The 25,653-nt window shown below is 32.5% G+C and overlaps 1 protein-coding gene across 2 annotated transcripts; it reads left to right on the plus strand.

The window, feature by feature from the left end:
- The first annotated feature begins 1,479 nt into the window (after positions 1-1,479).
- Positions 1,480-25,653, plus strand: LOC148618839 (neutral ceramidase B-like). 2 transcript variants are annotated; one of them, XM_088578102.1, is made up of 20 exons: positions 1,525-1,663; positions 4,311-4,332; positions 6,751-6,900; positions 7,470-7,646; positions 8,057-8,184; positions 9,712-9,789; positions 10,861-10,981; positions 11,555-11,683; positions 12,011-12,097; positions 12,923-13,027; positions 14,637-14,718; positions 15,101-15,213; positions 16,835-16,929; positions 17,396-17,435; positions 17,619-17,717; positions 20,410-20,505; positions 21,061-21,204; positions 21,830-21,883; positions 24,281-24,366; positions 25,191-25,653. In XM_088578102.1, the coding sequence occupies exons 3-20, from the start codon at positions 6,751-6,753 to the stop codon at positions 25,486-25,488; spliced, it is 2,082 nt and encodes a 693-aa protein (XP_088434228.1). In that variant the 5' UTR covers positions 1,525-1,663; positions 4,311-4,332; the 3' UTR covers positions 25,489-25,653. The 2 variants fall into 2 exon arrangements, with proteins under 2 accessions (XP_088434227.1, XP_088434228.1); XM_088578101.1 differs by lacking the exon at positions 4,311-4,332 and having other exon boundaries at positions 1,480-1,663.

Consider the following 25,653-nt stretch of genomic DNA (forward strand, 5'->3'; position numbering starts at 1 on the left):
AAGAATTATGGTATCAATATTTTTAATGTTATATTACAAAATTAATCCAATATGGTTTGTGAAAGTGTTTTGTTCGGATGAAAATAAAAAAGGTTTTTCAATGAGAGAACAAATCCCATTGATTCACCGAGTAACAATATGAAAAAAGTAACTATACCAACCCAAAATATCTGAAAATTTTCAAGGTCGTCGACCGAATTAAGTGACTATATAAATGTCGAGGTGCTTGGCGCTTGATTGCGATATAAAATCTCGGGCAATATACATAAGGCCATAGGATAAACAAATCGCAGTTGAACCGACGTGTAACATTATTTGTTTATTGACACGTAGTGGAGCTACATTATTGCATTATTGTTGCTAGTTTATTACCGGATTGTACTCGCTTGCAATATAGCAGGTTCCACTGACGGAGCAGAAAATGTTTACCTATTCCTTCACTCTTATGAGGCTGACTTCATAGATGATCTGAACCAAAAGAAAGAACATCATTTAACTAGATCATTTAATCTCAGTTTCCGCTATATAGATGACTTATTATCGTTAAACAATCCTAGTTTCGGGGATTTGATAGATCGCATCTACCCCAAATATCTTGAGATAAAGGATACTACAAAAACTGTGAAGTCAGACTAAAATCTTGACCCACACATAAAGATGGGTGGTAAAGGAAAACTATTGACCAAACTATACGAAAAACTTGATGACTTTTCATTTCGTACTGTCAACTTTTGTTTCATCTGTGGCAACATTCCTTCAGCACTTGCGTATGGAGTTTTCATACCACAACTCATACGTTATACCAGAGCTTGACGTAAATACGCAGACTTTTTGTATCGCGCTAAACATCTTGAACAGTTAGGTTCTGGGTTATGTTGGTTATGAACTTGCTACAATATTGAAGTCATCACTACAGAAGATTCATGGTCGTCATCACGAACTCGTGGATCGTATTCGAGTTGCTCTTTTACGTTTGTTACTTTGGATGTTTTATTTTAGTTATTTTATGTTCCTTGTTGTGTTAGTCTGTTTTCCCTGTCTGGTCTTTGTCCCCGGATTACATTCTTTTGATTCCCGCTAGAATCTAGGTTCCCTTGATTACTCTCTCACTTTTAGGCCATGTTTTTGGATTTTGACGTACTTGAATCGTCCCACTACTGACGCTTCGGTATTTTTGTTTTCGTTTGTTTTTTTTTTTTTTAATTTTTTGCCGATATTTGTTTTATTGACATGCACTTGTTGAAAAATTTACAGTCGTCTTGATAATTCATATAGAACCCGCATTTCAATGATCAAATAATGTTTCATTTCATGTATAAACTTTATCATTCAGTTATTTTAAAAGAATTTAGAACTATATAATATATACATGTACATGAGTATTGTACCGCACGGAGCACGGAGGCACTAGATGGTTTTAATTTTATACAACTACGACTGGTACCCTAATAGATTTTTCTAAAGCGAGACCGTTGCAGAATTTTATTCAACCAGTTACAATCTCGTGATTTATTTCTTTCCTATTACAACTACAATGCTGTATTGTAAGGCTACTTTGTTGCTCCTTTTGCTTAATTTATTTCAGTTTTGTCATGGAGAGGCTAACTATGTCATTGGAACTGGCATAGCTGATATTACAGGCCCAGCTGCTGAGGTTGACATGGTAAGAAAAAGAAGTCTGCACCAAAAAATACAGCTAGTTGAAAAAGACCAGTTTCAATTTCAATACACATCTAGCTAGGCTGGTCACTTGTAGAGAGTAATTTGAATAGCTCTTTAGGTAGAAATCTGCTCTAATTATAGTAGAGTTCTTCATGAGGTCATCATTTATCTGTGATTTGGTTTTGGTTGACAAAATATCCATTGAGTGGCATGGTGCATCAATTTTAAATTATCATATATTTTTTTGTTTTTTAAGATAATTGAAAAAATCTTTTGGTTCCCTACACTGCCAATAAAACTCTTTTTATCCATGGAATTTGTAAATAAATATTTAGTAATTAGACTGTGTGAGCATAGAATTTTAAAGATAATTTTATATGAAAATAGATGTTTACATAATATGGAGTAGGCATTGCCTAAATCAGCAAGCACCATGAGCTTACCATACGTGGACCGTTTGTGCGGGACTCATAAAAATAATAAAGAACATTACAAAAAGGGGGGGGGTCGGATGAATATTTTTGTTTCGCAGGTGCAATATTTTTAATTTATATTTCAGCAGTAAGCGAAATCAGTATTTTTATTTGAAAATCTGCCTTGTTAAATAATGGGGGAATTTTTTTTTCAATGAATGAGTAACTTGAAAAAAAAAGTTTTTTTTCTAAAATCCCATTCCCCTTTTCCAATCGCTTTCAAAGTGGTAGACAACTTTAAAGCACTTCACCATACTTCACAATTTTTGACACTTTAAAGGGGATCGCTAGCAATATCCAATTTGCACAGATACCAGAAATATTACATTTCTCCATGGATAGTGGGAATATTTTACACATATTATGTGACGTAAACAAAATTCAGACGTAACACTAACAGCTGCAAAGTTCAAACAGAAAAAAAAAGATTGCCTTTCCTATCTTAGAAAAGCTATGCTTCGATTTGGGTAACAATTGGAGTTATATTTTTTCCAAGGCGGTTAGGTTCTCTTGCCAACAGCAACAGTGGAACAGCAGAGATACATGTACGTACATCCACGTTTTTCCCCAACTTTTTAAAAACATCATAGTAAGTTCTTTTAATGAATAAAAAAATGGAAAAAGACTCGAAAACTGTCAGAAAAGATGAATTTATTTTTACTGAAACGTAATCTAAACCTATATATTTTTATTTAATTTAAAGAAGCGACAAATTTTTTCCTTAAGGACAGTTTCTTTTTGTTACTTCTTGGACAAGACTTTTTCTTTAATATATTGGGGAATCTTATGGGAAATTAAGATAGCTCATGTAATAACCGTAGAGCTCACACTGCTTTGCAGTGCTTGCTATAAATATTTCAAATTTATTTTTCAAGTAAAAGAGTTATAAATTCACATATAGAAAATGAATTCTGTTATCTAAATGAAACATTTTTACAGAACCAAAATTGGATATAAAATAACAAAGCTATAAAGTTTAAAAAATTGGGATTCTAATTAAGAAATTATTAATTGTTTATTTAGTTGTTTATTTGCCAACCAATTTGACACTTAATGATATGTAAATTAGTGAATATGACATCACTAATGAGATTGGCGAACCCTCTTATACCAATGTGTCCTACTTAACTACCACAGAACACCTGGATGATATTTCGGACACTGTCTTTAAATTTGAATAGCTGTCAGTTATGATGACCTTAACCTTTAAATTTTCCATCATTGTTCATGACTTGGAAAGAATTCAAACAGACATTTGCATTCAAGTACAATGTATATCATGCTTTTATGCAGAACTTGATATAATTTATTGTTTTAATTTGGTCAAAACAACCCAGTGTGAATCAATCCAGTGCAAACAGATAATCTGAGGGAAAGAAATCATTTTTTGAAGGAACTTGGAATGGAATTTACCTTACATTTACATGTTCATTATATATTTTTTTTTGTACAGCCACAATTTTTATGCAGTCATATGTTATGGTGCTGTCATTCATGTAGACACTTGTTTGATTTCAGTGGAAAATCACAATTATTTAGTCAACTGGTATTTTTGGCATAAAATGCAAAAATGAAGCACCTTATGTGAACGGAATCATCAAAATGCATTATTGAATTGAGTTTCTTACCACAAAAGCAATGTCTAAAAGTTGGACAGGATAAGATAGGAAGGCTTGATTTATCTTCTTAAAAATCTGTATTTCTGCACAGAGAAAAAATGAATTTTTCATGTTAACAGTTCAGTCCATCAGATCTAAATTTGTGTTTACACATTAAATGTATTTCCAGTGACTTGTAATAAGTAATAATGACATGTCACATATCTAAGGGGTCAATTTTATGGTTTTTTTAGGATAAATTCATCTGGACCATCCATATCGACTAAGAAGCCTTTAAAAAAAAGACCTGACTGTTGTAAACATTCAAGTTTTCTAGGTCTAAGGTCATGGTTGGGACTTAAAACTGTTAAACTACACTAGGAGATTTTTTATAGAAAATTTCATCTCATTGTTATCTACAGATGAAACACTTAAGTTTACTATCTTAGCTCTTAGAAATTAATACATATATTATTAATTTAATGCTTTATGAAATTTTGTAAGAGTGTTTTATATTTTGCATTACAGCACCTGTACACTGGTTATATTATATCCTGATTCATTCTTTTTATTCTAGCTAAAATATTCTGGAGTCATGTGTAAGTAAGTCAAAAATCCAAGTCTTTCCTGAACCCTACATTTCACTGATCACTGTCCCTATTTTGGGATTGAGCTTATCATGTTAGCTAGATTACTTTGATTTTATTTGTTCTTGTAACTTTTGGACCCTGCTACAACAAGTGGGGGACACCCTACAGTAATCAGTCTGTCAGTCTGTTCATCTGTGAATCTGTTGGTGTGATCATCTGTAACAAATTTTATACAGGCTTTACATTTTGGGGTTTCTGATCCTTCAGGATCAAATACCTGAATGTCACCAGTTCAACAGGGAAACTTCCCTAATATTTTTGAACACTTCACAACAAAATAGTCCATATGTAATTCCTTTTATATTATATGACAAGCCATATCTTGTGTTAATTTCTTTCCATTGACATTTTTTATACATGTGCTCTACCACAGTAAAATGATTTTATGGACAAAATACCTATTATCTTTTGTTACACTTCTTAAGATACTTTTACTCTTTTAATTCATATATAGGGCTTGCTTCAATTTAATAACAACTACACAGGTGGTTGCCATGGTTACTGCCATGATATCATAAATCTAAATGCTGAAATCCAAAGACAGTTAAATTAAGATCTTGTCTTCAAATCAGTTGAAGATTTGACGGACTTTTTTGGCATTGATTGATGTTAAGAAAAACTTTGCATTTAAGAAATTTTGCTTTTACAGAATGTGTCAAGGATCATTGAATGTGTTAAGCATGTTCCATTTAAGTAGGTTATTATTTAAATTCTTCATTTCATTGATACTTTATGATTGACCAACAGGAAGTAATGATCAGTAATTTTTACCAATTGAAATTGGTGGCAAAATTCAAATTGAATTTTCCAAAAAAGATGGTAAACCTAGATACAAGTATATAGTTCTTGGTAGAGATTCCTCATACTTTGTCAGAAATAATTCCAAATCATCTTCCAAATATACAGAGGAAGATGTTTACAAAACGCTGGAATTTTTAATTGGCAACATATTTGTCCAGTGTGGTGGACGTGTTTTTCAACAAACGGTTGGCATTCCAATGGGAACAAATTGTGCTCCTTTACTTGCTGACGTATTCCTTCACTCTTATCAGGCTGACTTTATAGCTGATCTGATCGGAAAGAAAGAATATCGTTTGGCTAGATCCTTCAATCTCAGTTTCTGCTATATAGATGACGTATTATCTTTAAACAATCCTAATTTCGGGGACTTGATACATCGCATCTACCCCAAAGAACTTGAGATAAAGGATACTACAGACACTGTGAAGTCAGCCTCATATTTTGACCTACACTTAGAAATCGATGGTAAAGGAAAACTATTGACCAAACTTTACGACAAACGTGATGACTTTTCATTCAGAATTGTCAACTTTCCTTTCATCTGTGGCAACATCCCTTCGGCACCTTCATATGGAGTGTTCATATCACAACTCATACATTATGCCAGAGCTTGCTGAAACTACGCAGACTTTTTGTATCGCGCTAGAACTCTAACAAATGGGCTTCTGGAACTGGGTTATGTTGCTACAAGATTGAAGTCATCACTACAGAAGTTTTATGGTCGTCATCATGAACTCGTGGATCGTTACAGTGTATCCATCTGCACCATGAAAACTGATTTATTCAACGGGTCATAGTTTTCCTTTCCTTGTTTGTCTACCCCAGACTTGACATTTTATGAGCAACTCGGCGGGTGTTTCTAGAAAAGCAGAGGATGCTTACCCTACCGGTTCACCTGGTCCATGCTCCCAGTTTCTAGTGGAGTCCAAGTTGCTCATTTGCTTTTGTTACTTTGTATGTATGATTTTAGTTACTTTATGTTCTTTGTTGTGTATGTCTGTTTTCCATGTCTGGTCTTTGTCCCTGGATTACATTCTTTTGATTACCGTTATAACCTTGGTTTCCTTGATTACGCTTGCTCAAGTCTTAAGTCTTTGAGGAATTAAGATACCTATGTTATCAGTTGGTATTTGGACACGTTTCTTTAAATCAAACAATACTGCAACACTTTTCCCTCTTGAACCCACAGAAAATTTTTATTTCCCCATAGCCATTCTTAACACAAAATGAATGTTTGAAAAAAAAAATGTGTACATTTGGCTCATCAGCGCTACATGTCAAGTTGCAAGTCATGTTTATTAAACTCACGATTGTTTTCATGCATTGTATTGTCTGTGGTAATTAATTTAACTAATTTGTAAAATGTACCAAAACTTATTTGTAAAATTTACAGGTACCATGTAACATTACTTCCAAAATTTTTTTTGTTCAATCAGCTTTGCTACTTAAAATTGTACTTAAATGTTGCTTGATGTATAAATTCTATTAAAGGAGCAGGAAAAAAATAACAAGATAAGACAAGTATAAAATGTGATGCAAGTCTTATTTTTATTCGTTCTGTTTTAGATGGGATATGCTAATCCTGCTCAAACAACACATGGAATTCATTTACGGCAGTACAGCAGGGCCTTTATAATATCTGATATCAAGAACTCCAGACGCATTGTATTTGTTAGTACAGATTCTTGTATGCAGTCTCAGGGACTTAAACTTGAGGTATGCCAGAACACTACTTTGGTCATGGTCTTCTGGATATAATATTTATAACTATGCTTTTAATTACCATACTTCTATATCATTAAAATGTTACATTTACATGTACATGTTTTATCAGTGTAGATGTATAAAGGTGTATCTGTAAATGTTCCTTTTCTTTTTGTGTCTAGGGTTTGGACAGTTTAAATGTACATTTCAATTACAGATATAATCTGATACCCTCCTTGACTAGAAAGTTAATTTACCCCCTAGAACCTCTGCTTGGGCTGTAATTGACTAAATCATACTGTCATGTATTTATTCTTTGCTTGAACGTGCAGAAAATAATTTGAAGTACACATGATTAGCATTTGAAGCAAGTTCAATTATTTAGTAATAGCAGATACATTTTTAAATATGCAGTGTATACCTATTTACAGATAATTTTGTTTCATCTTCTTGTGATTGCAGTTATATGCTGTCATTGCCACTATTTTTCTTGTTTTACAGGAGTTATTCTAAAGTAAAGTATTCTAAGTATAGAATTAATACTGCTGTTTCTAGTATGGTATTTATTGTCTTTTTGTCAGATTATAAAAAGACTGAAAGCAAAGTATGGTAGCCTATACAATGAGAGGAATGTCTGTCTCAGTGGTACACACACTCATTCTGGTCCAGGAGGATTTCATCAGTATTTATTGTATGACATTACATCACTTGGCTTTGTAAAAGAAGCTTTTGATGCCTTGGTGAACGGTGTTGTCATGGTATGTTGATACATTGCATATTCACATACTTATTTTTAAGGTTTTTTATGCATGAACTTGATGGATATTTTCTTGTTGATGTTATTTTGAAATCATTATTTAGAAGGCTTGAGGATTTGCTAGTGCAACATATGTAGAAGCAGTAGTCAGTTTTGTAGTACACTGCCCTGATTTTTTATTCTGTTGATAAATATATTAATACTTTTTCATTTACAGAGCAGGTATGGGTAGAAAAGACTAATCCGCATGTACATCTGTGACTATTGAAAATTTCTTTTCTGTTGTTCTGAAGCCTTGTTTTTTCCAGTTTGTTAAAGTGATATTCATGTTTGATGATGTCTTGTATGCATCATTTTACAATTAAATTAAAAGCATCCCACACATGTTGAATTGTTCTTGTCTTGTTACAGAGTATAGAACGTGCCCATAACAACCAGAAAAGAGGGAATATCTATGTGAACACTGGTGAATTGCTAGATAGCAACATAAATAGAAGTCCTACTTCTTACCTTTACAATCCTGCTGAAGAAAGGGCTAGGTGTGTACTTAAAGTACTTCATTTTAACCCATCATGTAAGAGATTTACAAAATTAAAGTCCATAAAATAATTTTACAGTAAAACTTGTCAAAATAACTTTCAGAGGAAGAGCAGAATCAAGTTACATAAACCGGTGGTCTTTATATACAGTTTAATTTTACATAGAATTCACCACGTAAGGATATTTTAATCATAGTCTTTTAACAGACAGGTTATTTCTGAATACAGGTGGCCACTAATACAGGTTATTGCTGAATACAGGTGGTCACTAAGACAGGTTATTGGGGAATGCTAAGACAGGTTATTTCTGAATACAAGTATTCCCTAAGACAGGTTATTGTGGAATACAGTTGGTCACTTAGATAGGTTATTGCTGAATTCAGGTGGCCACTAAGACAGATTATTGCTGAATACAGGTGGTCACTAAGACAGGTTATTGCTGAATACAAGTATTCACTAAGACAGGTTATTGTGGAATACAGTTGGTCACTTAGATAGGTTATTGTGGTATACTAGGTGGTCACTAATACAGGTTATTGCTGAATACAGGTACTCACTAAGACAGGTTATTGCTGAATACAGGTGTTCACTAAGACAGGTTTTGCTGAATACAGATGGCCACTAAGACAGGTTATTGCTGAATACAGGTATTCACTAAGACAGGTTATTACTGAATACAGGTGGCCAATAAGGCAGGTTTTTGAGGAATACAGGTGGTCACTAAGACAGGTTATTGTGGAATACAGGTGTTCACTAATACAGGTTATTGCTGAATACAGGTATTCACTAAGACAGGTTATTGCTGAATACAGGTTTCCACTGAGAAAGGTTATTGCTGAATACAGGTATTCACTTAGACAGATTATTACTGAATACAGGTGGTCAATAAGACAGGTTATTGTGGAATACAGGTGTTCACTAATACAGGCTATTGCTGAATACAGGTATTCACTAAGACAGGTTATTGCTGAATACAGGTGTTCACTAAGACAGGTTATTGCTGAATACAGGTGGCCACTAAGACAGGTTATTTTTGAATACAGGTATTCACTAAGACAGGTTATTACAGAATACAGGTGGTCAGTCAGACAGATTATTGTGGAATACAGGCTGTCACTAAGACAGGTTATTGTGGAATACAGGTGGTCACTTAGATAGGTTATTGTGGAATACAGGTGGTCACTAAGACAGGTTTGACTGTAGTTACAAAACAGACAGGAAAAAGAAAAAGAAACAGCCTCTCTTTACTCACTATTTGAGCTGAAGAAGTCTGCACCACTTTTAGTTAATCAGCATTGATATTGTACATGTATGTGGTAGTATCTTTTTAGATATTGAATCAAGCTGATACACTAGTTCCCCCTTAACTATTTCTGGTACCAATTTTACCAGTTTTTGATTTGACTAAGTGGCAATTTGACTCACACCAATCCTGCACTATGGCTGATGAAGCATGGTATTTACCCTTAAAAGCATGCCACTACTTCATGTGTGTAAATATTTGCCTGAACATAATTTTCTTTTCAGATACAAGTATGATGTAGATAAAAATATGACTGTCCTAAAAATAGTAGATGAACAGGAGAGGGATTTAGGAATGATAAGGTATAGAACTATTTAATACCTCAGAAGGATATAAGAATGATCAGGTGTAGAAGTATATTATACTTCAGAAGGAATGTAGGAATGATCAGGTGTAGAAGTATATCATACTTCAAAAGGATGTAGGAATGATCAGGTGTAGAAGTATATCATACTTCAGAAGGATGTAGGAATGATCAGGTATAGAAGTGTATCATACTTCAGAAAGATGTAGGAATGATCAGGTATAGAAATATACCATACTTCAGAAAGATGTAGGAATGATCAGGTGTAGAAGTATATTATACTTCAAAAGGATGTAGGAATGATCAGGTATAGAAGTGTATCATACTTCAGAAAGATGTAGGAATGATCAGGTATAGAAGTGTATCATACTTCAGAAAGATGTAGGAATGATCAGGTATAGAAGTGTATCATACTTCAGAAGGAATGTAGGAATGATCAGGTGTAGAAGTATATCATACGTCAGAAGGATGTAGGAATGATCAGGTATAGAAGTGTATCATACTTCAGAAAGATGTAGGAATGATCAGGTGTAGAAGTATATTATACTTCAGAAGGATGTAGGAATGATCAGGTATAGAAGTGTATCATACTTCAGAAAGATGTAGGAATGATCAGGTATAGAAGTATATTATACTTCAGAAGGACGTAGGAATGATCAGGTGTAGAACTTTGTCAAACTTCAGAAAGGACACAAAAACTAATGAAGAACTGTGCAAAAATCAGTAGAATGCTGAGTCTATGAAGAAAAATGACAGTATTTGTAGTTTTGTAGAATTTGTATTGCTAATCATTTCAATTACTTTGAGTTATTTGTTTTTACGTTTTTTCTATAGGTTAGGTTAACATTCATCTATTTTGAACAGTTACACTTCATTTATTTTTTGGTCTTTTACAATTTAATTAATGGTATGGTTTTTGCCTATCAATGAAGACCCTGTGGTGACCTGTAGAAGTTTAATTGTTTGTTACTCGACTTTTGGTGGATGACTGTCTCATTGGCCATCATACTACATCTCCTATTTTAATTTAAGTTAAATTTTGACGCATTCTGATTTATTTTCCTTATAGCTGGTTTGCTGTTCACTGTACCAGTATGAACAATACTAATCACCTGATCAGCAGTGATAATAAGGGGTATGCCTCCATGTTGTTTGAAATGAATAAAAATGGTGGAAAGTTTCCTGCACTGGTTAGTTACTATTTGATACTAATTACTTCTATAAACCAACAATGGACATGATTATATGAATATTTTAATAGAAAAACGTAAGGTATTATGGAATTTTATGATAGTTAAATAAATACTTGTATATTGCCCCTTGATTTATTATTATATTTAATAACAAACATGTTCAATTTTACCCCTGGCTTAATATTTGGGTGTACATTGAAATCACCTTGTCCATCTGCCCATCATTCTGTCTATTTGTCACAATCATCTTGACTTCAACAGATGGATGCATTTAAATTTGGTACGTGACGTTAAATAGATGGGGCATACATTGTTAGCAATATTGGTTGGCATCAGTTATCATTATTTAGGGACTCTCCGATTTCACTATATAAAATGATAGAGCCAATTTTTGTCACAAAAAATTCTTGGCTCCCACTGGACAGGTTGCTTTCAAATGTAATATTTGGCTTACAATTTATTGAGATTAGGCATAAATTGAAAGTAATTTTGGTTGCTCTCTGATATCAACTTCCTGTACAAGTGGATGCATACACGGCAATGCATGTTACTTCATTTTATTACTTGCAGGAAAAAGGGCAATTTGTAGCTGCTTTTGCCCAAGCTAATGAAGGAGACGTTTCACCAAATACTGCTGGACCAAGATGTTTGGATACAGGCAAACCATGTGATAAACCACACAGCACATGTAATGGCAGGGTAAAGTTAATTTGTAGGTTTTTTAGTCATTCTGTGTTTATTTCAGAGTTTTGTTAAGGATATGATCATTTTAGGTGAGCCTTTTTTTTACTGTAAGCTTTTTTAAAAATTCTAAGTCTGATCCAAATGTTAGTACAGTATTTGTTGTAGAGGAATGGGTAGTAAAAGTTGTTTCTTCAATATAGCTAGGTAACTGTTATATATTAAAACTAGGACTGAAATAAAGAGTTTAGTAGAAGTGGTATTAAGTGGTGTTGTGCTCAAAATACAATAAATTCAGTTTGCTTTGTTGTAAATTTAATGTCGGTATCCATATCTATTTTTCAGAATGAACTTTGTGTGGCATTTGGCCCAGGGAAGGATATGTTTGAGAGCACAAAAATAATTGGTGAAAATCAGTATAAGAAAGCAATGGTACAGTATACTTGTATATATATTTTTTTATTACCATGAATATATTAAGAGGCTGTCCATGTAAAAATCTGCCAAAGATACAGGTAGCACAGGGTAAATATTATCCAACTGAATTTTTTATTCTGAAGTAATGTATATATCATTTGTGTGTCAAATAGTATAAAGTTTGTCTTATATGGATTGCTCAGAAAATTAGTTTAAAATTCCTTAACAATGCAACCAAATTTTGCTCAAATTAAAGAGTTATTAACCTTTCTTCAATGAATTTGAGTGCTTTCTTTGTAATTTATTTCTCTTTACTCCTTGAAGATAATAAAAAAATAAGTCTCAAAAAGGGTGCACCTGTGATGTGGAATGGGTGAAAATTTTTGAAAACAAAATTTGTCATGTGCCACCCACTGCCTGGTTTTTGCATGGACTTCTTCTTAATTTTCACAGTTGCCAATTTTTGGTGAATTCTGTTAAATTGACATATAGGCAGTTATCAGTTTTTATGGTTTCAAAATCAATTATGTGTGTACTAGTTTGGACAGTTTACTGTCCACCACAAAAATAGCGAAAATTACTACACAGTGAGGATTAATACATTTACAGTAATTGTAAAACCAGTTACCAGTTAACCATTATAAAGTTTACATGTCTAAATTCTCCCTTAAATTACACGTATGAAATAAAACTCAAATTTCACAAATTTTTGTATCATCCTATATTTCAAATTAACTAAAGCTGTATGTCTAGCAATTCCTCTGTCTCCTCTGGTATAGTTATAATGTATTTAATATACCGTGTGAAAGTTTTCTCCTCATCATTATTTTTTTTTAAAAGGAGTTGTACCATACTGCCAACATCAAGCTCTCAGGACCTGTAGATTTCCGTCATACTTATGTAGATATGACCAAAGTTGAGGTTCAGCTGAATGCAACAACTAAGGTAAGTTTTGCTATTGAATCATAATACAGTCGACTCCACTTAATCGCATATCGCTTTATTGCATATTTCGGTTATTAGCATAATTTTCTCCTGCACAAAACCATTTCCTATTATTCTATTAGGGAAAAAATCGCTTATTTGCATAGGCCTTGCAGGTGCATTTCGGTTTATTGCATAGAGAATTTTGCCTCATCCAGGTAAAGACAGGTTTTCCCAAATTCTATTTTAAGCCTTCGGGTCATAAATATGTCAATCATATTTATTGTTGTAAAAACTAGGTTATCATCAATCAGGAGGTGTTAATAATGGATTAAAAACATAATGGACATAAAAGACAATTTAAATGATTTCTAATTACATTAAAATAAACAAGCACCTAGGCCAACAATGAATTCTGATGACATGCCAAACATCACCTTATGATGCGGCTTAGGGTTCGGCTTGGGGTATTTTTTTGTCCCTATTTAAATTCTTCCGACTACAAATGATTATCAATGTAAATTTAATTTTCTTTAATGAGCTGAACAGTTTTTAGTGAGCTTGGGTTACTAGGCATAAATATCAACCGAAAATTAAAAGTCATCATTCATTCAGTACAATGTCTAATGAAATTCATCTACCCTAAGGTGCCCCATACTATCCACACTTCATAGGAATATATTGAGGTCAATGACACGTATAATACACAACTGTCAGTGTACATGGTGATTGAACAGAGGAATAAAAACGCACAGACCATTTCAAAAGCCCAGAAACTGCAAACATTGATGAATATTACACTGAATCCTGGCTGAAATATGAAATATGGGATTTTCTTTCATAGGAAGGTCAGGAAATTACTTGACTATTTATAGATGAGAAACACATGGTTTTACTTATAAATACACACGATGTAAAGAAGGTCAATAAACAAGATAAACACAATATATATTATTATTTATTGATAAAAGAACAATACAATGTGAAGGTCTATAACAATTAAATACTAGATCAGAAATGTTGAACAGTGATATCCCTGGTTGATCCACAGTATCGTCGTCTTACCTGAACTCACACTTCCGGTAAAATCGTAATTTTGGTTATAAGAATAGCCCGGTTATTTGCATAATTTTTACTGGCAAATAGGCTATGCAATTAAGCGGAATCTATTGTATTACTTTGTCATATTTGGTGTTATGTACTTTCAATTAATTGGCTATTTAGCACCTCTTAATTAATACAACTTGTGATTATATTCTTTTAATATTTGCTAGAAAGTTTTAAGAATTTTTTAGGTATCATGGAAAAAATGTTTTGCAAAATTATAAGTAAATTCTTGGTTTGAAAACTAGTTAAGAATTGTGAAAAAAAACAGATTATTTGAATGGTAAAAAAAATCATTCAAATTTTCTTCAAGTTGTGTAATTTTAAGATGTCATCAGTATTTCATCTGCATGATTAATTATTCCATCTTGGACTTATCTTCAACATTTAACTTTTTGAAACATTTTGCATTTCTTTGTTTTTGTATGATATTTGTTTTCTATTTGATATTCCCTATTTTTGTTAAAACAGTCTGCATCTCTCATAATTTTTTAATGATAAGGTAGAGTTTTTATATTTATCTTAGGTAAAGACATGTAAACCAGCCATGGGCTATAGTTTTGCTGCTGGAACTACAGATGGACCAGGAGCTTTTAATTTTGAACAAGGTATTAATTGGCTGATTGCTAGAACTTGTATGTGTACTTGTACTTTTTACGCTGTGAATTTCAGAATTTTTATTTTTACATGATTTTTTTTTGTTTTGTCAGTATCTTTTAGTCTTTTCAGGTGATAGACTTTAAATAAAACTGTATAATAAGACCAGTCAGTAATTTCTACTATTTGACAGACAATGTCACATTTTCCAAAACTTAAATGCAGAGTAGATCAATTCACTGTAAACATCATTTTTTAATCAAGAGGTTAATTACATTGTTTTTACATTGTAGTGATTGGTTTATTTTCCCCTGCATAACTTTTAAATGATAGTTATCATTCTTTGATATTTTGTTAGTAATTGGTGTAAATAGTATGTTTCTTATTTCATAGGTAGTAACTCTACTAATCCATTTTGGAACTTGATTAGCAGTTTTCTGAAGTCTCCTACAGCTGAACAGTTGGCCTGCCAAAAACCTAAACCAATTTTATTGGACACTGGCGAGGTAACATATCATTCTCCTCCACAGAACAATCTCATGAGTGCTATATTTTTCTTCTACAACTCTTCTTCTCAATTACTGTGAAGGTGCTTTTATTCGTGGTTACCAATTTTCGTGGTTTAGTCAATTAATATCAGTTTGTGAATTTTTGAATTCATGGATGTGAAACTCTATCACATAAACCAAAGGGATATTTCCTCTTCGTTGGGAACCAAGTTCTGTGGTTTACCAGACCCACGAAAACCGTGAAAATTGGTACCCCACGAACAATAATACTTTAACAGTAATTGAATTAAAAGCTGCAAGAAAAAAAGAGTAATATTATTAGGTTGGTGCTGTAGTTAAAGTATGACAGATTTTGCATTGAAAGCTTTGACGGATACTGTGTAATCTTTATAGATGAGATTAGTAGCTGATGTATTACTAAATCTTTTGTATGTTTTATAAAGCTGAAAAAAAGATCATATCTGATTTTCTTCTACCTGTACTTTGAAATAGGATTCAGCTTTTTTTAGTCCAGATTATACAGTTACCATTCTCTGTAAATATATTTTAAAAGATTTTGCAAATTTTCATTTGTAAAATCAGGTCTTGGTTGAAATATTTATCATTATACTCCCACGAACGGCCATACAAAAAAATGTGTAGGTTCTCAGGCCTTTTTTTTAACTTGAACAATTCTATAAACGTACAGGATATTGAGAAGTTCAATAAAATACTCCATGGCATTGAAACTTTACTGGAATATGAGATGTGGCAAGAAATAAAAGCCATCTCTCTGCCACGAGACAAACTTTCATTTTTAATGATCAATGTTGAATAACAGCCTCATTCTGATTGTACTTTTTACATTTCTGTCAAGCGGGCAAATGATTATGTAACTAACTAGTCGATTCCGGACTGGATATGAAAATTTCTGGAACGGATATAAAATTTCCAGATTTTGCCGTAGTAAAAATCGCAGATGTGGGAGGGTTTTTAGGGATGCAACGGGCCTGATAACCTAGCGTATTTTTTTTTTAGCCATAGGAATCATCCCATCTCTTTGTCTGTCTGTCTGTTTATGTGTCCACATTACTTGTAAGCACAACTCCTCATAAGCAGCTCAATGGATTTTTATAAAGTTTTATAGGAAGGGTGAGTATCGTATGTAGATGTGCATGAAGGAATACAGGACTTCAAAGGGAGATAATCCAAATTAAAGTTTTTACGTGTTAAAACCTTGTAACTGCAACTCCTATTAAAACTTGAAGGGCTTTTGATGAAAATTTATGGGAAGGTTGGGTTTCATATGTAGATGTGCCTGAAGGAATATGATTACTATTTGATGACTCGTAAGGGAGATAATCCAAATAAAGCGTTTTTACATGTTAAAACCTTATATGTGCAACTGCTCCTTCACTACTCAAGGTATTTTATGTAATTTTTGTAGGATGGTTTGGTATCATATGTAGATGTGTATGAATGAATATAATTGTTGGATGACTCCAAAGGGAAATAAATCCAAATTAAAGGTATTTGAAGTAGGGTTTTCTCTTTGTGAGCTTGCTCACAGTATTTATAGTTTTGACTGCCATGTCATTGAAAAACATCATATCAGCAGTACAAATCAATGTTTTTTTAGATAACATCACCGTACATGTGGGAACCAGAAATAGTAGACGTACAGTTAATGAGAGTTGGACAGCTAGCCATCATTGCTGTACCTGCTGAGTTTACGTAAGTACATACATGTATTTTGTTATATTGAGGAATTAGTTGGTTGTATTTAACACACTTACATAAAAAATTGAGTGATTTTTAAATAAGTTGATAAATTATTGATGAAAGCATTAAAAGGAAAGGAAAAATTACTTATTGTTTTATGTAATTAGTATACAATTTACATATTAGGGCCAACTTTACTAAGGAAAGTATGTTTAGTCGTTACTGCATATCATTCTATATGAGTTTGGACCCAACTTAGGAAAACATGTGACTTATTTACTTTTTGTACATGACAGAAAGAATAAATGTAATCTAGAATGTATATTGTGAGCTTAATGGTAATTCTCATTAAATTTCATAGTTTCTGACCAAAGTACTTGGATGTACTACAATGTTATAAATTTCAGTTACAGAGAAAAGATGAAATGTTTATATTTGAGGAAGGATTTTTTGAGTTGAATGAATTTATTCTTTACAGCACAATGTCTGGAAGAAGAACAAGAGATGCTGTCAAGAAGGTAATGATTTATTATTCATATAATTGCATTTTATTTGATTTAAAGATATATATGTTACAGTTTTAACACAGAACAAGCAGTATTGAAATATAAATCAAAGTTGTCAACTATTTTTTTGTTGATTTTGGTACTAGAATCAGTATTGAAATATCTAATCAAAATTGTCATCTAATTTTCTTCCAGACACTGGTAACTAATGGTTTCCCCATAGATACAGTGCCAGTTATAGCTGGTCTCTCCAATGACTATGCTGACTATGTTGCTACTTTTGAAGAATATCAGGTATAAAATACTGTAGTAATACTAGTTCTAAATGTCATTTAAGGTCCAAAAATGTTCAGTGAAACCTCGTAAAGTCGTAGTCAAAGGCACCAGGCAAAAATGTGAGAGCTATTCGAGGTTTGAGTCATTGGAGGTCAAGTATTATCCGGAAAGGAATTAGTCAGTGATTGTTTCTACTTTTTTAATGACTTACACGTTGTATTGCTTGTTAGCTCACTTGGCCAAAGGCCAAGTGAGCTTATGCCATCACTTGGCATCCGTGGTCGTGGTTGTGGTCGTCGTCGTCGTGGACAAATATTAAAAAATTTTCTCCACTGAAACTACTGGACTGACAGGTTTTGAACTTGGTATGATTGTTCCTTAGGGTGTTCTGCATAAAATGACCATTGGGATTTTTGATCCATGAAAAAACATGGCCGCTGTTACTGAAAATAGAACATAGGGGTCAGATTGCAGTTTTTTGCAAAGAACTCAAATGGACCTATGCCAAAATTTTCAAAACGATTGGTCATTTGATGTAGAAGTTATGGCCCCTGAAACAGTTTTTTATGCATTTTTGACATTTGCAACTTTGAAAATCTTCTTCTCAAAATCCATTGCACAGAATTCAATGAAAGTTAGCATTTATGTTCCTTAAGGTATCCCACACAAAATGACGTTTGGGATTGTTGATTCATGAAAAAAAAAATGGCAGCTGTTACTGAAAATAAACATAGGGGTCAGATGGCAGTTTTTTGCAAATAACTCAAAAACTGTGCAACTTTGAAAATCGTCTTCTCAAAATCATTGCACAGAATTCAATGAAAGTTAGCATTTATGTTCCTTAAGGTATCCCACACAAAATGACGTTTGGGATTGTTGATTCATGAAAAAAAATGGCAGCTGTTACTAAAAATAGAACATAGGGGTCAGATGGCAGTTTTTTTGCAAATAACTCAAAAACTGTTGCCTTTACCAAATTTCTGGCATCGGTAAAATTGTTAAGCATCATGAGAAGGACCTATGCCAAAATTTTCAAAACCATTCATTGACTAATGTAGGAGTTACGAACCCTGAAACAGTTTTTTTGTTGTTTGTTTTTTCACATGTACAACTTTGAAAATCTTCTCTTAAACCATTTAAGATCATTCAATGAAAATAAGCATAATAGTTCTTTAGTGTATTGTGCTCAAAATGACTGTTGTGATTTTTGATCCGTGAATAGATATGGCTGCCTATACTAAAAATGGAACTTAGGGGTCATAAGACAGGTTTTTGAAAAAAAAAATAAAAAATTGTTGCCTTTAGCAAAATTCTGGTTCAGGTCATGAAAATGCTATGAAAAGCATTTCTTGCATTTGACAATTTAGTTGATTTTAACTTAGCCTGTCTCATTCCTCAAGTTTTTAAAATAAGCAAATGGTTAACCAGGTGAGCGATTCAGGCTCTCTTCAGCCTCTAGTATATATACATTTAGTTCATTTTATTGGGGTACTTTGTAATGTCTTACTTATCGTTTTGGAAGCTAATTTTTATGTGTTGTATATCAAATATGTTTTAAATTCTTAGCATTGAAAGTTTTAGGTGAAATTTATATTTATTTTTTCTACATTAAAAATGTCATTACTACATAATGTGATGCTTTGAGTAAATCAAAATCGGGAGTATCGTTAAATCGTGTGCACTACATTACAACAATAAAATATCAGATTAACTAACGAAATGAACTTAGTCGTAAAAATACATTCAGTTATTATCATCTATTTCGCATGTAATTAAATGAGCAGATATCATTCCAACAAATAAAATTTACCACTATATTTATTTTTTATCATCAAAATATCTGATAACATTGTTGATTTGAATTCTGAAGTGTGATAACTCAAATTTGTTTCTTTTCACTACACAAGGCTTTTTTGTATTAATCAAATACACAAATCAAGCCATTAAGGTGTCAACAAGTATTTACATAGGCCACGCTAAATGTTTTTAAAAAAAAACTTTTATCGTGGTTTTGTAATAAAGCAAAAAGATTTCTACTAATTAGTTCACTTTGAGACATCAGAGTTAAATAACCTCGAAGACCCATCAAAGGGACTGATTGAAAACCTCGAGGTATCTGAGATTTTGATTTATCAGGTTTGAGTCCCCAGAGGGAAAATTGTATTGCAGTAAGGAGATTTTTGTTGGTAATGTCAAATTAATTTGAGTTTTTTTTAGATTTCAACTAATCTTGAGTTTGACACATCAAGGTTTGACTGTAATTTGTTAGAGAAAGTCGTTTAATTGTATAGGAAAGTTAGACAATTATGCATCATATTCCAGATACATACCACAACATATTTTAAGTGAGAAATTTTTTTAGCAAAGTTTTAATGGCATCATTATATTTGAGGTTTTGCTGAAAAAAAATATGACATCTTTGTCATGAATGGTGAATTCAATTTTTAAACCAATTATAACTTTTTCATAGATAAAATGTTTACAATAATCAGAAGGCTTCTAAAAATACATATTTTTATCAGTCAACAAAATTGTCCAAATCATCAAAGTTAATACCAAATCATGTGCATTACATGTCTTTACTTAGTATAGTGTGATGATGGTAATTTTTACTGTTTAGTACCTTTTAACAATTTGTATTTTACTGAATGCATGTACTGGTAGTTGATTTATTACTAGAATTAACTTGGACTTTATCTTTTCCGTATAGGCCCAGAGATATGAAGCAGGGTCTACCATCTATGGACCACATACTTTAGAAGCTTATATACAAGAGTTTGTTGGATTAGCTGAATCTATGGCCAAAGTATGTCATATAAGAAAGAGTATTTATTGTGTAACATAACTTGGTTAGTTCTCAGATCATTTAGTTCATATAGAAAATGATATTTTTTGTAGTCTATGTCTATGATCAGTGTGAATTTAAAGGTTATTGCTGGCTAGGTGCAAAATTTTTGTCATAATTCATTTGTGATTTCATTTTAAATCCCTGTTTTCAACTGTGACAAAATATGACATCAATGTGACCTAGATACTTTTTTTCAAATTAAAGGATCTTCTACTTTGTTTATACAGAACTGTTTTTCTGCAGAAGTTTTGATAAAAACATTCACAGGTGCCACATGTATTGATTTTCGTTGTTTTTGAAATCATTAGATGTGTAACTTACTAGAAATGTTTTCTATATGTGCTTTCCTGCCTTTTTGTCTACTTTGAAATGAAAAATTAAGTACATGTGAAAATATTGCATTCATAGTACACTTATCATACTATCACTTAGATAAAATACTAATATTTCACTTAATTTATTCTGATTTTGCCACTATAGACCTGTATATATGTTCACTGCATATTCTTTCAGGGTACTCCTGTTGCCCCAGGACCAACACCTCCTAATCTGTTGGACAAACAGTTATCATTTGTTCTTCCTGTTGTATTTGACCATGCACCATTTGGAAGCAATTTTGGTGATGTTTCACTCGCTCCTACATCTTCTTATAGACAGGTACTAAAGTTAGTTAATAAAAAGATTAGGCTATGAATGAACAATTATTATTATGTTACTTTAGTGCATAAAATCTGTGTGAAAAAAAAATAAGGATTATTTTGCAATTTTAACTACCACTTCAATTCAGTAGCACTAAGAATGACTTTTTTGTATAGTAAGGTTTGATGCTTTTGTCCATGTTTTTCTTAAAAGGAACAAATGTATTTAAGATTCGTCATTCGAAAATACTAAAGGTATTTTTACAAATCCCAATGGTGAACATGGGCAATAATCAAGGAGGTAATGTTTGCTTAAGTCTATCAAGGAAAGAATAGAAAAAAAATACAAATGCCTGTCTATTTGTGCAATAGTAAGTTTATCAACTCTTTTTTTTGTATTAATTTGTGAAGGAAAAGTTGGACTTGATAAATGTGTCAATGATAGTTCTATCAATATACATGCGTACCTGTTTTATAGTATGGATGTTTTTTAAATGACTTTAAACAAACTAGAACCATGATAAAAAATTTCTTTTTATTGTTGTTGATTTTTTTTTCATTATGCATGCAAGTTATTTCTTGTTGTACACTTTATTAAAATCAAACTTAGTGATCACTTGATTATGTTGACATATGTATTATAGGGTGATTCAGTTGTGGTCAAATTTATTGGAGCCAATCCCCGGAACGACCGAAAGGTAAGATCTGTTTATTTTAATTAAAACATGTGGAAAATACTTTAAATGTATTAGTTGATTTTACAGTAAAAAGAATTAGCTTTCTACCAGTGTTTAATATTAGATAGAAGTTAAGAGGAATCGTTTTTGTGATTTTGTCTTGAAAAGGGCTTACACCTGAAATACATCATGGTAGAAGGGCTTACATCTGAAATACATCATGGACATCTGAAGTACATCATGGTAGAAGGCCTTACACCTGAAATACATCATGGTAGAAATCAGATTTACACAAACAAAAGGCTTTGATAAATGTCTCTTAATTTTTCCATCGTTTGTATTGATTTTATATACCATTAACATTGATGTTTTATGATGTTTTAATATGAATCTGATGTCTGTATCTGCTGTACATGTCAAAAACCCTGAATAAACTGAAGACATGTATGAATCTGATGTCTGTATCAGCTGTACATGTCAAAAACCCTGAATACACTGAAGACATGTATGAATCTGATGTCTGTATCAGCTGTGCATATCAAAACCCCTGAATAAACTGAAGACATATATGAATCTGATGTCTGTATCAGCTGTACATGTCAAAAATCCTGAATAAACTGTCAGACATGTATGAATCTGATGTCTGTATCAGCTGTACATGTCAAAACCCCTGAATAAACTGAAGACATGTATAAATCTGATGTCTGTATCAGCTGTGCATATCAAAACCCCTGAATAAACTGAAGACATATATGAATCTGATGTCTGTATCAGCTGTACATGTCAAAAATCCTGAATAAACTGTAAGACATGTATGAATCTGATGTCTGTATCAGCTGTACATGTCAAAACCCCTGAATAAACTGAAGACATGTGTGAATCTGATGTCTGTATCAGCTGTACATGTCAAAAATCCTGAATAAACTGAAGACATATATGAATCTGATGTCCATCAGCTGTACATGTCAAAAACCCTGAATAAACTGTAAGACATGTATGAATCTGATGTATGAATCTGATGTCTGTATCAGCTGTACATGTCAAGAACCCTGAATAAACTGTAAGACATGTATGAATCTGATGCCTGTATTAGCTGTACATGTCAAAAATCCTGAATAAACTGAAGACATATATGAATCTGATGTCTATCAGCTGTACATGTCAAAAATCCTGAATAAACTGTAAGACATGTATGAATCTGATGTCTGTATCAGCTGTACATGTCAAAAACCCTGAATAAACTGAAGACATGTATGAATCTGATGTCTGTATCAGCTGTACATGTCAAAAATCCTGAATAAACTGAAGACTTATATGAATCTGATGTCTGTATCAGCTGTACATGTCAAAAATCCTGAATAAACTGTAAGACATATATGAATCTGATGTCTGTATCAGCTGTACATGTCAAAAACCCTGAATAAACTGAAGACATGTATGAATCTGATGTCTGTATCAGCTGTACATGTCAAAACCCCTGAATAAACTGAAGACATATATGAATCTGATGTCTGTATCAGCTGTACATGTCAAAAATCCTGAATAAACTGAAGACATATATGAATCTGATGTCTATCAGCTGTACATGTCAAGAACCCTGAATAAACTGTAAGACATGTATGAATCATATGTCTGTATCAGCTGTGCATGTCAAAAACCCTGAATAAACTAAAGACATGTATGAATCTGATGTCTGTATCAGCTGTGCATATCAAAACCCCTGAATAAACTGAAGACATATATGAATCTGATGTCTGTATCAGCTGTACATGTCAAAAATCCTGAATAAACTGGAAGACATGTATGAATCTGATGTCTGTATCAGCTGTACATGTCAAAAATCCTGAATAAACTGAAGACATATATGAATCTGATGTCTGTATCAGCTGTACATGTCAAAAACCCTGAATAAACTGAAGACATGTATGAATCATATGTCTGTATCAGCTGTGCATGTCAAAAACCCTGAATAAACTGAAAGACATGTATGAATCTGATGTCTGTATCAGCTGTACATGTCAAAAATCCTGAATAAACTGAAGACATATATGAATCATATGTCTGTATCAGCTGTACATGTCAAAAACCCTGAATAAACTGAAGACATTTATGAATCATATGTCTGTATCAGCTGTATGTGTCAAAAGCACCGATTAAGACTGAAGACATGTATGAATATGACATCTATGTCAACTGTCCTATGTAAACCAAATATCTGCCTCTACCTGAAATCCTATAACTTGAAGGTGCTTAGTTTATGGTTCCAGTATCAGTTTCCTGATTGTAACTGAAAAGATTGTGATGAAGGGGCTGTTCTCCCTTGTTGTACATTATATTATTTTGTATCATGTTTAAAATGCAGTGTTGTGTGAAACTGTAGAAATGTATAAGTGATGTATTTGTGCTCTTTATTTTCAGTGGGAGAGCACATTTCTTTCTGTAGATCAGCAAGGTCCTGATGGTGTCTGGAGAAGGAACTATACTGATGCACATTGGGAAACAAAGTAAATTATACTCACTCTTACTTCAAGGGAGGGGGGATACTGCAATCTCATGATCTGTCTGTTTATCCACCAACAATTCATGTAAAACTTTTACTCAGGTTCAACAGGATTTAATGATTTTAGTTCACAGCTTTGATTAGTTGTTGGTGTTTTCATATTTTTAATTCTGTTAGAGTTTAACTTCCTGTTTGAGAAGATTTAGAAATATTGAGTATCATTTACATGATATTGTGTGTAACATATTGTTATATTATTAAAATGAAGCAAAGACATCTAATCTACAATTAAGTTTTGCATTTAGTCATATATAATGAATATTTGAATGAAAAGAAGCTGGTTAATTATGTGGATGCAGTGATTTATCAAACGTTTCCTGCATAAAAAAATTGGATAATTCACACAGAGAAATAAATTCTGTAATTTCACTCCCAGACTTTCTCCTGCTTAAATGTCACAACATGAATATCAATCCACCAACCACAAAATATTAAACTTACATTTAAAATAGCAATGAATTATGGGGAGAATTTTGTGACAAGAATGCTGGAAAATTTAAATTGTGCACTTGTTAAATCTAGGCATTCTTTGGCAAGCTTGAGAAAATTTTGTTTATTCACTTTTTCCAATTAGGTATTCTATTATTATTCTTTCATGAAATTCTCAGAAGCCACTTATCAAGCTGCTAGATAATTGGAGAAAAGCTTTCTATTTTTGAAGTATGCCATATTGAGGAATTTATTACCAAAACTTTCAGTAATCAGATACAATGGACAGTATATTTTGTTTAAAATGACTAGTTACACACATTGCACTTATTTTAACAGGTTTGAATGGCACACAACAAGCATGCTTTTAGGAGAAAGTGAAGTTACAATCACATGGGACATTCCAACCAATCAGGAAATAGGAACATACCGTATTAGTTACTATGGTAACTGGAAAGCGATAGGTGGTTCCATTACCAGTTTCCAAGGAAAAACATCACCATTTAAAGTAAGGTCACTGAAGAACTATTATAAGAAGAAATTTAACAAGATGTCTTTACAGGAAAAGTTACAACAGTCCCTAAAGCTGAACAATGATATTATGTCCAAATATCAGATACCACAACAATTTGGGTAACTTGGTACATGATGATCATTTATGTATCTGGGTAATGCAGTGCTAGTCTGTTTTTGTATATCAAGCTTTCTTTTTTGAATGATTTATTTGTTGATTTTTGTTGATTTACAGTTTATATAAATACTTTATAATTTTCTACAATTTTCTAATAAATTTTCAAAAGCA

The sequence above is a fragment of the Perna viridis genome, chromosome 4 (assembly GCF_037379345.1).
Source record: "Perna viridis isolate PV_CMFRI_1.1 ecotype Kerala chromosome 4, ASM3737934v1, whole genome shotgun sequence".
NCBI classification, from domain to species: Eukaryota; Metazoa; Mollusca; class Bivalvia; order Mytilida; family Mytilidae; genus Perna; species Perna viridis.